This window comes from Notolabrus celidotus, chromosome 19 (genome assembly GCF_009762535.1).
Source record: "Notolabrus celidotus isolate fNotCel1 chromosome 19, fNotCel1.pri, whole genome shotgun sequence".
NCBI classification, from domain to species: domain Eukaryota; kingdom Metazoa; phylum Chordata; class Actinopteri; order Labriformes; family Labridae; genus Notolabrus; species Notolabrus celidotus.
In genome coordinates, this window is record NC_048290.1 from 5,247,521 (window position 1) to 5,262,803 (window position 15,283).

General features: G+C 40.2%; 1 protein-coding gene across 1 annotated transcript; it reads left to right on the forward strand.

Annotated features, from left to right (window-relative positions):
* Window positions 1-5,502: 5,502 nt before the first annotated feature.
* On the forward strand, window positions 5,503-11,588 carry LOC117830741. The gene is made up of 5 exons (XM_034709004.1): window positions 5,503-5,746; window positions 7,742-10,661; window positions 10,741-10,750; window positions 10,862-11,346; window positions 11,459-11,588. Exons 1-2 carry the CDS (start codon window positions 5,674-5,676, stop codon window positions 8,887-8,889), a joined length of 1,221 nt encoding a protein of 406 aa, XP_034564895.1. The 5' UTR covers window positions 5,503-5,673; the 3' UTR covers window positions 8,890-10,661; window positions 10,741-10,750; window positions 10,862-11,346; window positions 11,459-11,588.
* The last annotated feature ends 3,695 nt before the right edge of the window (window positions 11,589-15,283 follow it).

A 15,283-nucleotide genomic window follows, 5' to 3' on the forward strand; every position in this document is an offset into this window, starting at 1 on the left:
AAAAAGTATTTAAATCTTAAACATATTTTACATTTTATTATCATATTTTCATTTAAAGCTGCTGTGAGGAACTTTTGATTTATATCAATTTTGGCACCCCTTTGTGGACAAAATGATACCTCTTATCTCTTTTTCTTTACATGCAAAAGTAGTGTTTCCAACAGAAACTTCACCCTTCTGTCTTTTAACAGACAGATTTATCACTCAATGTGATTATTTGCCATGAAAACAGGCGAAAAAGGGTGTTTTTAAAGCCAAATGTCAATTATGTGGTCTGACACCTACCCCCTCTGAGTGGTTGAAGGCATTAAAAATGAAATCAGATAAGGTATCAGTGTTGTTGTTTATGGTTTTGTTTGCTTTTGAAGGTCATAAAGAGGCATCGGTGTTGGTTTCAGTCTGTTTCTCAGCTGGTGAAAAACTCCTCATAGTGCCTTTAAATATAAAAGAAAAAGTTGTATTTTTTTGTAACTTTATAGATTAGCCATAACTTTGCTGTTTTGCTAGATTAATGACGATGCACAACTTAAAAAATCTACGTTTAGCATTTTCAGCAAACACCAAATCTACAGCTATTTGTAATAACGTGCAACTGCAGCACTTCTCCTTCTGAGATTGTTGTTGTTGACTTGACTTTCTCTCTGGTGAGATAAGACTGAAACATTTCCAGCTTCAGTCAATAGCTCATGAGTGTAGAATGGATTTTGTACAAAGCACTCCACAGAGATGAGTTCATGAGTGAGCTCTGGCTTGTAAAAAAAAAAAAGCTCCTTTTATTTTTCTGCCTCAGTAAAAACTCTCTTACTAAGAGTCATCCAACATCTCGTCCAAACTTCATTTGCAGGTTTTTGCATTAAAACGAATAGTTTTGACACTGTTTATATTTTCTCTTCTGTGAATAAAGTCACTTCTGGTCAATTACTGCTTTATTTTTATTTTTTCATTTAGAAGGACCATGCCAGAATTAGCCAAAAGGCTAGTTTACATCTGTAGTCCCTTTTCTAGATGTTAAAAAGGCTCCCTAAAATGATCAAGATTAAATAAAGTAAAATAAAATGAAAATAAAAAAGGGAGAGGAGAAACCAACACAAAAAGAAAAGTACAAATATGATTAAAAATGACTAGAAACCACATAAGGGGATGACATGACAGTCTTTGAGAAAGTGGCCATAGACACAAAATACAAGGAGCAAGACAATCAGGAAGCAGCAATAAGGAAATGTTAAGAAGATCATTAAACTAGGGGCATACAATTCAAATGAAGCGACGTATAGACTGAGCAACAAATGCACACAACGAATAGACAACACAAGCAAGCAACATTTAGTTCCTACTACTCCTGAACATTAATTACAACATTAATAAACAATTTAACGACCTAACAACCTCTCCTTTCACTTAAAATCACACAGGTGGAGTGGTAAATGTTGAACACTCTTACAGCTACATTTTGTGGGTACATTTTTTACAAGAATGTGTAATATGAAGACGTTTTTGCTTGTTTGGGTCTATAGCAGGTGTGTCAAACTCATTTCAGTTCAGGGGCCACATACAGCCCAAGTTGATCTGAAGTGGGCCATAACATAATAACCTATAAATAACGACAACTCTACATTTTTCCCTTTGTTTTAGTGCAAAAAAGTAAAAATACATTCTGTAAATGTTCACATTTAATGAACTGTCTTTCTACATAAACAGCTGTTGTATTTTTTGCCATGATAAGTCTCATAGGGGGCCGAATATTTTACTCTTTAAGCCCTGAAACCTGCTGCGAACACACCAAACACACAGGTTAACTATTCACCTGACACAGAGTGTAATGTTTACTGCAAAAGAACAGAGAGATTGTAACAATGCAGGAGGTAAAGTTGACTATTTTGGACCCCTCAGCTCAAGCATGAACAGTTTGCTTGCTGGACAGTGTTGTATGAAGGGGTGTAGTGCTAGTGTTTGTAGTGACAGAACGCACCTGTAATGCATGCACATGTATGGTAAGCATGTGCACAATATGTGGCTCCTTTCAAAGATTGTGGATCCACCGTTCCTACTGTGACAAGTTAACATATATGTAAACCTTATTGCTAATTGGATCAACTTATAGTGCTATAGCGCCATTCAGGTGCTTTTTTATGCGACCCCCAGAGGACACATTTGAAATAGTAGTTACTTTTATTTAAAAATTCCAGTTAATGTCTTCTCTGTAATTTTTCCACTTTGCAAAGTCGTTCCGCGGGCCGGATTGGAACCTCTGGCGGGCCAGTTTTGGCCGGGGGGCCGCATGTTTGACACTCCTGGTCTATAGTTTCTCCCACTCAATTATCAAAACAGAAAAATCTACAAACAAATGTACATGCAGACTTTGATCTGTGCATAAAAGCATCATGGGGCTTTATTCTCCTTTCTTTATTCAATCTGATTCAAGTCAGCAGCTTCATGTTTGCGTCTTCACTCTAAAGTTTTCTCACTTTCTCTCACTAATTGGCTCAACCAGTTAAAAACCTGTGGATCAACCAGCAGGTCGTCAACACTTTCCCCAACTTCAGACTCTTCTAGTCCCCCCCGTGAGCATAGACTGTATAAATAGACGTTTACCTCTTTGTTCTCTACATCAGAGTGTACTCATCCCCTGCTCTTTACATTACCCTCTGTGTCCATCTGCTCCCTGTTTATTTGTAAATGAAATCTAACAAGATGCAAGAAAGAGGCTTTGAATTTTAAAGACGGATTCAAAGAAATGCTGGCTTATAATTAGTTGGCTTTGTGACCTGAGTCTGGATTATGATCAGAGTCCGCTGGGCTCTGTGCGCTTGCTCAAATGCAAATTGAAACTTAATTCCAGCCATAAATCATTCATCAAAGATTCAGAATAACCTGCTCTCTAGTTGAGTTCAGGCTGTTCTAATGAGTGCTCCCAAGGAACTAACAAGAAAACTGGCATTCAATGTGGGACAATGATTCAATCCTGCACTCGCTCTGCAACCCAGAGCCTGTTGTTTAATTTAACATAAGAACACTGGTTATAAAGGAATGAGTGATACAAAATAAATCAGAAGAAATCAAACCATGTTTTTGATGCATGGAAATGTTCTCTCCCTAAATTGTATATGAGAATGCTAAAATATCAACCCCAGACATCAGTGAATCATGCATCTATTCAGTGGTTGTCTGCACCTTTGTTTCCTCCTCCAGACATTTTACCTATTAGGAAACGTTTCTCAAAAGCACTGCCTGGCTGTTGAACTCAAAAGCTTTCATTAAATTAAAAAAAAACAGACTCCATGTATTAAATTATGTTGTCATTCTTCACAGCGGCCTGCCGTCGCCGCCACCCTCCGCTTGCAGCGTGCGACTGTGTCCCATTACTGGGAGCCTGTGCATGTGTGACTGAGAGCACACTGTGAGTCATTTCCCAGCAACAGCAATAAAATACAATGATATACAAGGTCCGCCGTCACTTTTTTTTTTTTTTTTTTTGCTGTTGCCATAGTAACAGTCTGTGGTTTTTGAGAAAGAGCTTCTCGGGGAACATAAAACTGGAAATAATCTCTGTTTCATCGCGTTATCACAATCCAGCCACTTCACATCCTCTCAGTGTTTGTGTAGGAACTTCACAGCACCTCAGTGCTAATTATGTTGTTATATAAGCTTCTTCAAAAGAACAACATTAAGGGGCTCTGCTCATTTCATGTTTTATGTTTGGTGGTAAATGTCATCGAACAGTTTGCAAGAGTCCAAATTTCCTGCAGATGGATTCACTATCAGAGCCAACAAAATGAAGAAATGTTGTCCTCTGTGTGTGCTGTTCTCCTACTCTCAGCACAGCATGTTGCATGTTCCTGACATCTGCAAGTTAATCATTACTCCTCTGTCTTGTGATTTATTTTTTCAAGGCTGTAATGTTTCCCTCTTTCTTTCTGTGTGTGTGTGTGTGTGTGTGTGTGGATGTTCCTGTAGGAAACAATGGGTCAGTTTGCAGGGTAGTAAGTAAATGAGCTTCCTAGATGTGGACTTGATGTCCTAAAAATGTTGCTCTGGTCTGTTCAGATAGCGGTTCTCACCCTTCAGTACTGACTCTGTCTGTGTGCTACAAGTGGCAACCTCTGGCTGCGAGAATTGAAGCCAATGTGGAAGTGTTAAAAACTGCAGTTCATCAAGTGTCCGCTTGAGGCTGGCTCTGGAAGTACCGGAAACCACATACACACCAATTCAAAAAAGCCCATCTTTACAGCAGAAATAAACATGTTTACAGCCTGGTACAAAAAACAAGTGTAGTCTGCAGAATGGTTTTGTCTCAATTTCTCTCCTGGAGCGTAGCCTGCCAGTGCCTGTCAATCAAACACTGACACACACCCAGTGGCGGTTCTGGGGAGGGGCCAACCGGGGCCAGTGCTATTTCCAATTAAATATAAGAATCAAATGATTTCCAAACCATCAAAATCTGTTTTTATGAACATTTTATGAAAGCGTACAAACCTCAGGTAAAAGCTTGTACCTGAGGTTGTAGTGAGGTTAGGTCTTAAACTTTTGATGTCTTGCTCTTAATAAAGCAGCAGGAGTGACAGAGGGTTACAGAATAAATATTCACATATACAGATGTTGATCATGTAATATGAATATTAGACCTTCTAAATCAGGTATGACCAAAGTACAGCCAATCGGGCCCAAGGTCCATTTAATTATGGCCCCAAGCTTCCATCTTACAATGTGTTATTTATAGCACAGATATTAATCACATTCTGAATCATCTGTACATTTGCAGTTTCTTTCAAGCGCACAAACAAAACTAAAGTCTATCCAGAAATGTCTCAAAAAGCTTCATATGGACTATTTTTATAAAGCCAAAGCACAGGGAATTCTGCAAGACGGCAATAAAGAGGAAACACAAGAACTCTTAAAGTTGACAGGTTTTCAAATTAATGTTTTTATCATGATGTGGAAATGTTCTTGATGAACATTAAAAGTTCAGAAGACACAAAAGAGAACACAAGACAAGATCAAATTATGAAATTGTGCAGAAAAGGCAAATTTTGTGCATTAAAAATTAATCAGAATGCAGGAAAATAATGATTTTGTTGTTAAAATGTTGTCTGCTGGTCAGAAAAGTCTTAAAAACAACATGAAAAAGAAGTGTGATGAAATCCAGATTGTGATCCTGCCATAGAAAAATAATGATACAATATTTTCAAACATTCTCCTCCAGAAGAAGATGAAGTTTGATCATGTTTACATGGCATGTGGAGAACTGAGGACTACCTAGTTACTGATTTATTGAGTAAAAATGTTAAAATAATTGTTATTAAATAATATTTCATCTATAACTTTATGAATCCTGAGTCTCAGTAGGAGCCACTGGCCCTGAGGTATTCTGACACCATCAAATGTGGCCCTCTTTGAACAAAGTTTGGACACTAAAATCTTGTAGTTATTGTCATGGCAACTGAACGAGGTGACGTTTGACCCGAGGTGACGTTTGACCCGAGGTTACTTAAGGTCAACTGATCTTTCAGAAAGTCACATTTGCTCTTGGACTTCACCAAAGTTGGCCTCCGTGCTAAACCTCGCTACAAGAAAGTTCAAAGTTTTGGAAACCTTTGATTTGACCTGAAGAGGAATAACTCTGAAGGAAGAACACCTGCAGAAGAACATCTCCTGTTAAAACAACCTGTAAGAGAGATGTCGTCTGCTCGACCCCCTGTGGAGGAGGAGAACCTGCGGACCAAAGAAGGACGGATCCGCAGCTTCATGGGTAAGACATTTTGATATTTAATGTCAATATAATAATCATTTCTCACTCTAAAACTTGTGTTTCATGACAAATATAGGTAAATAATGTTAAATGTGGTTAAATTGTTGCAGATTGTTGAAGTATAGAGGCGTTAATAATATTTCATATTGAGTGTTCTGAAAGAAAAAGTGAGATTTGTGGATCCTTCATGTTTTCTCGGTGTAAAAGGATCAAAATCGATCAGACTGAGTTGAATTTCGCGGGACATGCGTGGAATATGTTTCTAGTTCTGAAGAGATTTAAAAACAAAGTTATTTTTTGTTTCAAGAAATCAATTTATCCGAATTTAATGTCAAATTTGGTTAAAAAAGATGGCGACTGGCCTGTTTTTTGAAAAATGCTTAAAATATATATTTTTATTGGCACCATGGAAACGGTGGAACTTAAAGCAGCGAGAGTAAAGACTCAGAATGCGCATGCGTGAACTCAGGGCCTGTTACTGTATGAGGATAAACGAGTTTTCTGACATGAGTTTTCAATAACTCAACAGATTAATGGATTAAATTGTTCTGTGTATTAATAGATGTTATCATACATATGTGAGGGTTTACTCAACAGATTAATGCAGTGGTGTCCAAACTTTGTTCAAAGAGGGCCACATTTGATGTTGTCAGAATACCTCAGGGCCAGTGGCTCCTAATGAGACTCAGGAATCCTAAAAATTATATATGAAATCTCTATTTAATAACAATTATTTTACATTTTTACTCAATAAATCAGTAACTAGGTAGTCCTCAGTTCTCCACAAGCCACGTAATCATGATCAAACTTTATCTTCTTCTGGAGGAGAATGTTTTTCATTAGGGTCGGGCAATGTGGGAAAAATACTGTCTCATTATTTTTCTATGGCAGGATCACAATCTGGATTTCATCACACTTCTTTTTCATGTTGTTTTTAAGACTTTTCCGACCAGCAGACAACTTTTAGAACAAAATCATTATTTTCCTGCATTCTAATTAATTTTTAATGCACAAAATTTAGCCTTTTCTGCACAATTTCTTGTCTTGTGTCCTCTTTTTTGTCTTCTGAGCATTGAGTGTTTATCAAGAACATTTCCACATCATGATAAAAACATTAATTTGAAAACCTGTCAGCTTTAAGAGTTCTTGTGTTTCTTCTTTATTGCCGTCTTGCAGAATTCCCCGTGCTTTGGCTTTATAAAAGTAGTCCATATGAAGCTTTTTGAGACGTTTCTGGATTGACTTTAGTTTTGTTTGTGCGCTTGAAAGAAACTGCAAATGTACAGATGATTCAGAATGTGATTAATATCTGTGCTATAAATAACACATTTTAAGATGGAAGCTTGGGGCCATAATTAAATGGACCTTGGGCCCGATTGGCCCCCGGGCCGTACTTTGGACATGCCTGGATTAATGGATTAAATTGTTCTGTGTATTGATAGATGTTATCACACATGTGAGGGTTTACTCAACAGTGACATGAACACTTTTCTAACTTTAAAGGGCCAACAGCCCTGTGAGAGATTCTAGCAATACATGATTTGTTCCTTTCTGAAAGTCATGTGCAGTCTTAATGTAGCCTTAAGTTGGTTTAATTGATGTAGCATGTAACATGACAGGATTACTTTTTGCAATGGCTTTGCATTTATGAGAAATTAAATGTTTTCAGCAGCAAAAACAGGAAAAAAACAGAGTTTATGTGATGTGTTACTGCACTCAAATCCCTCATTCCCTCATACAATGAGCATCATACAATCAGTCATCCTGTCTTAATGTTTGAGTGTTAACAGAACTACTGAACATTTGATATTGTTATTATTAAAGTTGGTGATGGCACCATATCTGTTTTAACATTTGGTGCAGAACAGTCAGGGTAGAAATGTTAGAATATACCTGAAAGATATATCACCAACATGATTTCCCAGCACATGTGAGCCTCCTGAAGAAATGTTTTATGTGCAGACTGTGACTTTTTTCAATCTTTATCCCCCTCAGCTGGCCTCTTTCAGCGCTCACCTGCTGAGAGTCCTCCTACTGACACTGCCCTCCCTGACCACCAGGAGGAGGAGGAAGAGCTGGTTGTCGTCAGACCTGATGACGTCGACGAACCTCCAGCTGCACCTTCATCAGATTCTGAGTCTGAACCTTCAGATGGTTATTATCCTGATCCCGATCGTGTGTATGAAGTGGTTTCTGAAGATTCAGATGAGGAGTCTGATTGTCGGGGCTGGTATGAAGGACTGATCCCTCCAGGGTTTGATCTTGCTGGTCCTTTACTCATCCCGGAAAACACCAACCTGAACCCGGCTGATCCAGAGTTTCAGTTTTTCTTTGAAGGAGTGATCGATACGCTGGACTCCTTAGAGGATCATGTGTATCCACTGGATTCAAACAGCAGTTCCTGGGAGACGATAGAGGAGGAAGATATTGTGGGTGATGTTGAGGATGAGGGAGTGGTCCTTGATCCTACTGGCCCTTTCAATGATCCTACTTCCTCTTACTTTGGCATGGACCCTTCAGTCGTCACTCCTTTCCTCGATAACTTGTTGGACATACACAGACAGTGGTACTCTTCATCCTCTAGCAGCTCTGAGGAGTACGAGGATTACGAGGACTCTTACTCTTTCTATTACTCTTACCCCTTGGAGGTAATGGAGGATCCTTTTGAGAGAATGGAATCCTTCAGAGGCTTTGAAGAGTACGAGAACTCTTACTCTTTTGCTGACCCCTGGGAGGTGATGGAGGATCCTTTTGAGCACATGGGATCCTCCAGAGGCTCTGAAGAGTACGAGGACCAGGTGCTTTCCTCATCTGAAGGCTCCAGCAGCTCCAGAAGACGGGGCAGGGAAGAGAGTGATGATGAGGCAGATGATGAGGTAGGCGAGCCAGCTTCCAAGAGGGGCAGGTGGTCCTCATCTGAAGGCTCCAGCAGCTCCAGAAGACGGGGCAGGGAAGAGAGTGATTATGAGGCAGATGATGAGGCAGGCGAGCCAGCTTCCAAGAGGGGCAGGTGGTGCTCATCTGAAGGCTCCAGCAGCTCCAGAAGACGGGGCAGGGAAGAGAGTGATTATGAGGGAGATGATGAGGCAGACGAGCCGGCTTCCAAGAGGCGCAGGTGGTTCGATGAGAGTGACTCAGACTGACTCCTACACAGAAAGGCTGAGAGTTCTCATGGGATCATAATCCACATCTGGCATCAGGATGGATTCTGAGACTTCACCACTTGGAGGATCATTAATTCCCACTGGTAGCCCTTGCAACTGGCAGGGCTGGCGACACCCCAAGTAGCATCTTGCACCTGGACTTTATTTACTGCAGGGACTCTAAAGAGACCCTTTTCTAAATCCTGAGGACTTGCCTTTGTGTCTGGCTGGGCAAGCAAAGCCCCAGGTGGCCTTTGCGTCTGGCAGGGCTGTCACGTCCCCGGTAGCGTCTTGCACCGGGGCTTTTCTGGACAAACTTTGACTTCAGTATGATGGATCGACATTTCTTGGATCCTGAGGCCGGTCTCTGCGTCTGGCAGGGTCGGTGATGCCTCGGGTAGCCCATGCGTCTGGCAGGGCTGTCGACACATCGTGCATGACGATGGACAGGACCCTTCATCTTAAAGCTTGGACATCTGGACAGAGGACTTTTATGGACGAATCTTTCATTCAAGCACGATGGATCAACTTTTCTTTGATCGTGAGTGTCAGTCTTTGCGTCTGGCAGGACCGACAAAGCCTCATGTAGCCATTGCGTCTGGCAGGGCAGTTGACACCTCGTGCAAGAAGACAGAAAGGACTACTTCACACTGACAGACAGGACCCTCCAATAATAAGATGAAGAGGACTCTTCAGCTTGAAGACGGACAGAGACTTAACGCCTGGACATCTGGACAGAGGACTTTTGTGGACAACTCTTTCATTCAAGCATGATGGATCAACTTTTCTTTGATCGTGAGCGTCGGTCTTTGCGTCTGGCAGGACCGACAAAGCCTCATGTAGCCCTTGCGTCTGGCAGGGCAGTTGACACCTCGTGCAAGAAGACAGAAAGGACTACTTCACACTGACAGACAGGACCCTCCAAAAAGAAGATGAAGAGGACTCTTCAGCTTGAAGACGGACAGAGACTTAAAGCCTGGACATCTGGACAGAGGACTTTTATGGACAACTCTTTCATTCAAGCACAATGGATCAACTTTTCTTTGATCGTGAGCGTCGGTCTTTGCGTCTGGCAGGACCGACAAAGCCTCATGTAGCCCTTGCGTATGGCAGGGCAGTTGACACCCTGTGCAAGAAGACAGAAAGGACTACTTCACACTGACAGACAGGACCCTCCAATAAAAAGATGAAGAGGACTCTTCTCAATTAAGACGGACAGAAACCTTCATCATGGAGACAGACAGGACACTCGGACACAAACATAGACTGGATTCGTTGACATAGATGTGGACAGAACCATTTGACAGGAAGACGGACAGGACCCACCAACACAAGATGGACAGAACCCTCACGTGGACATAAAGATGGGAAGGACTCTTCAGGTTGAAGACTGACTCCAACACAACATGGACAGAACCTTCAAATATAAAGGGCATGGGATGGACATTATCCTCTTACGTTGGACCCTTTGACATAGAAACAGAAAGGATTTATCAACATGAAGCCGGACAGGACTTTTTGACTTGGAGACAGTAACAACGTTTTCTGATGGAGATGGACTCGGACTTCGGGACAGATGAATAAAACAAAAAGAGACTTAATCAGGACCAATGACCAGAGAACAATAGACTAAGAGCCGAGCAGAACACCGGCCTGGAGCAGCAGCTTGGACCACGTGCAGCTTTAAAAACCTGGAGAACAACCCAGAGAAGAGCAGCAGAGAACATCCTGATCCAGCTCCTTCTTTAAGCTCACGTGGACAGAACAGATAAGTATGACTTTTATAACTCTTTCATTATCAATATTCAATAATTCAAAAACTACCTTACTAACCATTTACTTCCCCCAAAGGATGAAGAAGGTAAGAATGAGCATTTGATTCATATTCATCCATTAAAATCACTTATTCTCTAACGCAAAGACTTCCTGTTACTAACCATCATACTGTGTTTTTATTTGTGTGACCCATCAGGAGAGCTGCTCCTCCTCCCTGTGAAGGTACGTACACACTCCTGATCCAGAACAGGATGGAACGGGTCGCTGTTTTAAGGATCTACATACCCGTGTGTTTAGATCAGAGCTCTTACTCTGTATTTTAAAGACTATTTGACGTCTCACTGACCATTGTTTGTCTTTCTCATTCCCCCTCCACCGCCTGAGCTGCCCCTGATGTTAGTGGTGTAAAGAATGCGAGTATGAGCTTCTGACATGCTTCATGTTTATCAGTCTCAATATTCAATGATTCATGTTGTAGTTCAGGTGTGCAGCTTACTGACTCTGTGATGTTTCTCTCCTTTCTTACCGGACCTCCTGAGCCACTGCCGGTCGCTGAGATTGAAAACAGCAGGTTGTGACGCGAGGACAGCGAGCGTAGGACGTCCATGGATTCCTTGATAACGAAGAAGAAGAAGAAACGCTCACATCTGACCTGCAGGAGACTCTGGAGAGCAGACAGAGGTACAGTCACAAACCATGACAACAGTAACAGATGTTTAATGTGTTTCTTAAAACAGCTTATTTAATCATCAAACATGGTTGATGTCACTAACTACATCCTTCTCCTTATCAGGACGCCTTCTGTCTCCAGAGTTCCAGGAAGTAGACGTCAACCAAACCACACAAAGTCCTGTGTCACCAAACTTTCTCACCTCAGCTGATTTTGTTTTACCTTCAATAAAACAGTCAAGTTTTCAATGTGATGCTTTGTACTGTCAGAGTTTTTAAACCTTGGGTTGGGGTGGAGCTTTTCTTTTTATTTTAGCATTTGTATTAGACTCAGCCAACATCACAAAAAAACAATGCAGCCATCAGATTCAGAGGCAAAAAAAACAACAAGATTTTTGAAAACACCTAGTCCCTAGTCCGAAAGTAAAGATAAATGAATAAATAAATAAATAAATGAATAAATAAATAAGATTGTAATGATTAACACAAAAATAGATAATAATAATAACAACAATAAATCTAAATAATTTTATAAATAGTGTGTTGGAGCTTTTTAAACAGACGATCAGTTGCAGGTGTCAAAAAACACTCAGAACAGGAAGGTCAATGATGATCACATTTAACAGATCAAAGCATGTCCAATGGGTCAAATGGTGAGCCACAACTCAAAAACAAAATTGCTCACTCAAGGTAACATAAATTTAGACTTTTTAAAGGTGACATATCACGCTTTTTTCATCAATATATATTGGTCTAAGAGGTCCCCAAAACATGTCTTTAAAGTTTATGCTCAAAAAAAAACTTTGAAATCAGATTTTGGACTGCCTGAAAAACCCTCTTCTTCAGCCCTGCTCAGAACAGTCTGTTTTCCCTCTGACCACGCCCCCTCAGAAAGTGGCTATCCCCTCGGCTCTCCAGCACGTTGATCTAATGTTTACATGTTGGCTGAATATACACGGCTGCTCACAGACCCGTGTTACTTCAACCCTCTGAATCTGATCCAGAATCTGATCCTGATGGAGAGGCGCCTGTAGCAGGACCTTTCTGAACCATTGGTCACAGATTTTGTGTTTCTTGTTGTTTTATTTATCAGTATGTCGACGTGTGTCTTGGTACACAGCTACGAACATGTAGCTATGTGGCTATGCTAACTAGCGCTAGCACTTATCCATGATAAATAAAAATCCTCTACTAGATCTTCAAATCTGCAAATGTGGGGAGTAAAACCGACCTCTGCCAGAAAGGCAGCAGGACCTTTTTGAACGATTGGTCACAGATTTTGTGTTTCCTGTTGTTGTATTTGTCAGCATGTCAACGTGTGTCTTGGCACAGCTACGAACATGTAGCTATGTGGCTATGCTAACTAGCACTAGCACTTTTCCATGAAAATAAAAATCATCCACTTGATCTTCAAATCTGCAGACGTGGGGAGTAAAACCGACCTCTGTGTTTATTAAGACAGCCTACAACTAGCATGCCTCCCTCCTAAGCTCCTTGTTAGCACACGTGTGTGCAGGGAATGAAAAACAGAGGAGGAGTTGAGTTGTATTTTATACAGTCTATGGGCTGAACAAGCTTGGAGCTCTGACTTCAGTTAAAGACCGGATATTGTTGTGACGTAACAAAAACACTGAATTCTGAAACGGCTCGTTTCAGCACACATTTACAGAAAGGTGGAGAAATCAGAACAGGGGCAGAATGGATTTTTTTCATTTTGGGGGGGGTTTGTAGACATGCCAGGGACACATATTTCAGAGAACCATTAAAAAGTTGATTTTGCATGATATGTCACCTTTAAAAACATTTACCAGCATTTTGACATGAACACCAAGGCTGTGCGGTCAGACAGAAAGCACCACTCAGAAACAACTCACAGTCTGAAGTTCAGGGTCCATCAGCAGGTAAGGTAAAAGGGAACACACCTGGCTCCAATCCTCCTCTAAAGGCTCTGATCAAGCCACTCCTCTTGAGGAAGCTCCTCCTTCAGACATGCTCTTCACAACACTTATGTTTAGGTGTGAGACAAAAATGTTGAAAAATGAAATCAGAATTTAAAAAATGTAATAAATCTTGCAAAATAACAAACAAAAAAAAAACTCATTAAAAATGAAGTTTGGCCTGAGGGTGAGTATGAGTGTGCTCCAGTCCAGGCTCTGTTTACCAAAATGCAAATGAATTAACATTTTTTTAAGGGAACAAAGAACTGATCCAATCCCAGCCTCTATAGAGCAAATAAAGTGGCTCTATGATAATATTCTTACTCAAATTCTATAATACATTTAAAATGTCTTATATGTGTCTGGTGTGTTCATATGTGTCCAGTGTGTACATATGTGTGATGAGGTGCACCATTGCTGTGAGGCTGGGTGGATGTTTATTGTTTATTGTGTTTTTACATGTATTCCTGTACAGACGGTGGCAACAAATTTCCTTATTAAGGACAAATAAAGATCTATCTATCTATGTCTTCACCTTTATTCAATGCATACACAAATAATAAACATGCTGCAGATTGAAAAGTGCCGCAGAGACTAAGTGGGCTCGTGTTTGTGACGCTTCTCGCCTTAAATCAAAATCAAAGTCCATGAAAGGTTTTTCTATTTATTAACAAAAGACTAAAAATAATGAAATACCAAAAAATATCTAAATAAACAATGATAATAATGATGACGTTGGAGGTCAACAAATAATATTCAGACCCACTCACCCTCTTTGCATGCCTCCCACCACACAACTGAACAGGTAGATAAAAAGTTAACCACACCCATGAACCCAAAACTGGAAATTAAGTCAACCATAAAAAGGAAATAATCATGATTAACAAATAAGACAAGAAAATCACAGTATGGCCCCTAAACATACACTTAGACAATCATGTTCTTACAACCAGTATTCATATGAGAAGTGTAAAAGCGCCTTAAAGGCTTCAGGTAGCACAGCTTGTGTGCATAGACCATAGAGCAATTCAAACATCATAGAAAAACAACACAACAGTAATTCCATCAGGTGGAAACAGAGACAAACCTCTCTCTTCAGAGGGAGGCATTTTAGATCCATACTTTACTGAGTTTTCTCAAGGCCTGAATGAGGAATAACCTTTGGGTTACCACAACACTATAAATAGTTGGTCAGCAAATATGGGAAGGTTATTTTTGGCAGTGTCAGAGATGTTTTGGAATGAACCCATTCAGTTGTGTTGCTGTTGTAATGAAAACAACCATCAACTTTCTCACTTTAATTATTGCTTTTTCAGCAATGAATGATATATACTTTTAAATACATAAAGATGTGACTCTTACAGCAACTTAAAGTCTTGAATAAGCAGTTTAGCAGTTTATTCAGTACTGAATTCAAATACTTTAAGACAGGGGTTCCCAAAGTGTGTGTTGGGACCCCCTAGGGGGTCGCGAGACACAAATGGGGGGCTGTGAGATGTCTTCCAGAATGTTTTTTTTTTTAATTATCTAAAAATAGTACATTTTACCCATTATAGTAAAAAAAAGTAGACAAAAATAGTAGCTCAATTTGAAATAAAACATTGAAAATAGAAAATGTAATGAGTTTTCTGCCTTTCTTTGTTGCCACATGACTCCTAAGTTTAGGGTTAGTGACCAGTTAATTATCAAAAGCATCAGTAGCAGTAGGTTACCTCATAATGGCACAGGAAACACAGCCACATGCTCATATAGGTAGGCTAATTTTCTGCAGACCAGCTAAATTAAGTCACATTAAATCACTTTAAAGGACAGGGGGGTCACAAGTCTTTGGCACCTATATTTTTGGGGTCCCGGGCTGAAAAGTTTGGGAACCCTTGCTTTAAGATGTAAAACGCAGTCATCAGTGGCTCTGAGGACCTAGTGTGTAGGATTCAAATGATCTATTGGGTACACATGGTGTATTTTCACTTGTGTATAAGACCTGAAATTAAGATTCATCGTCTTCTCTTGAC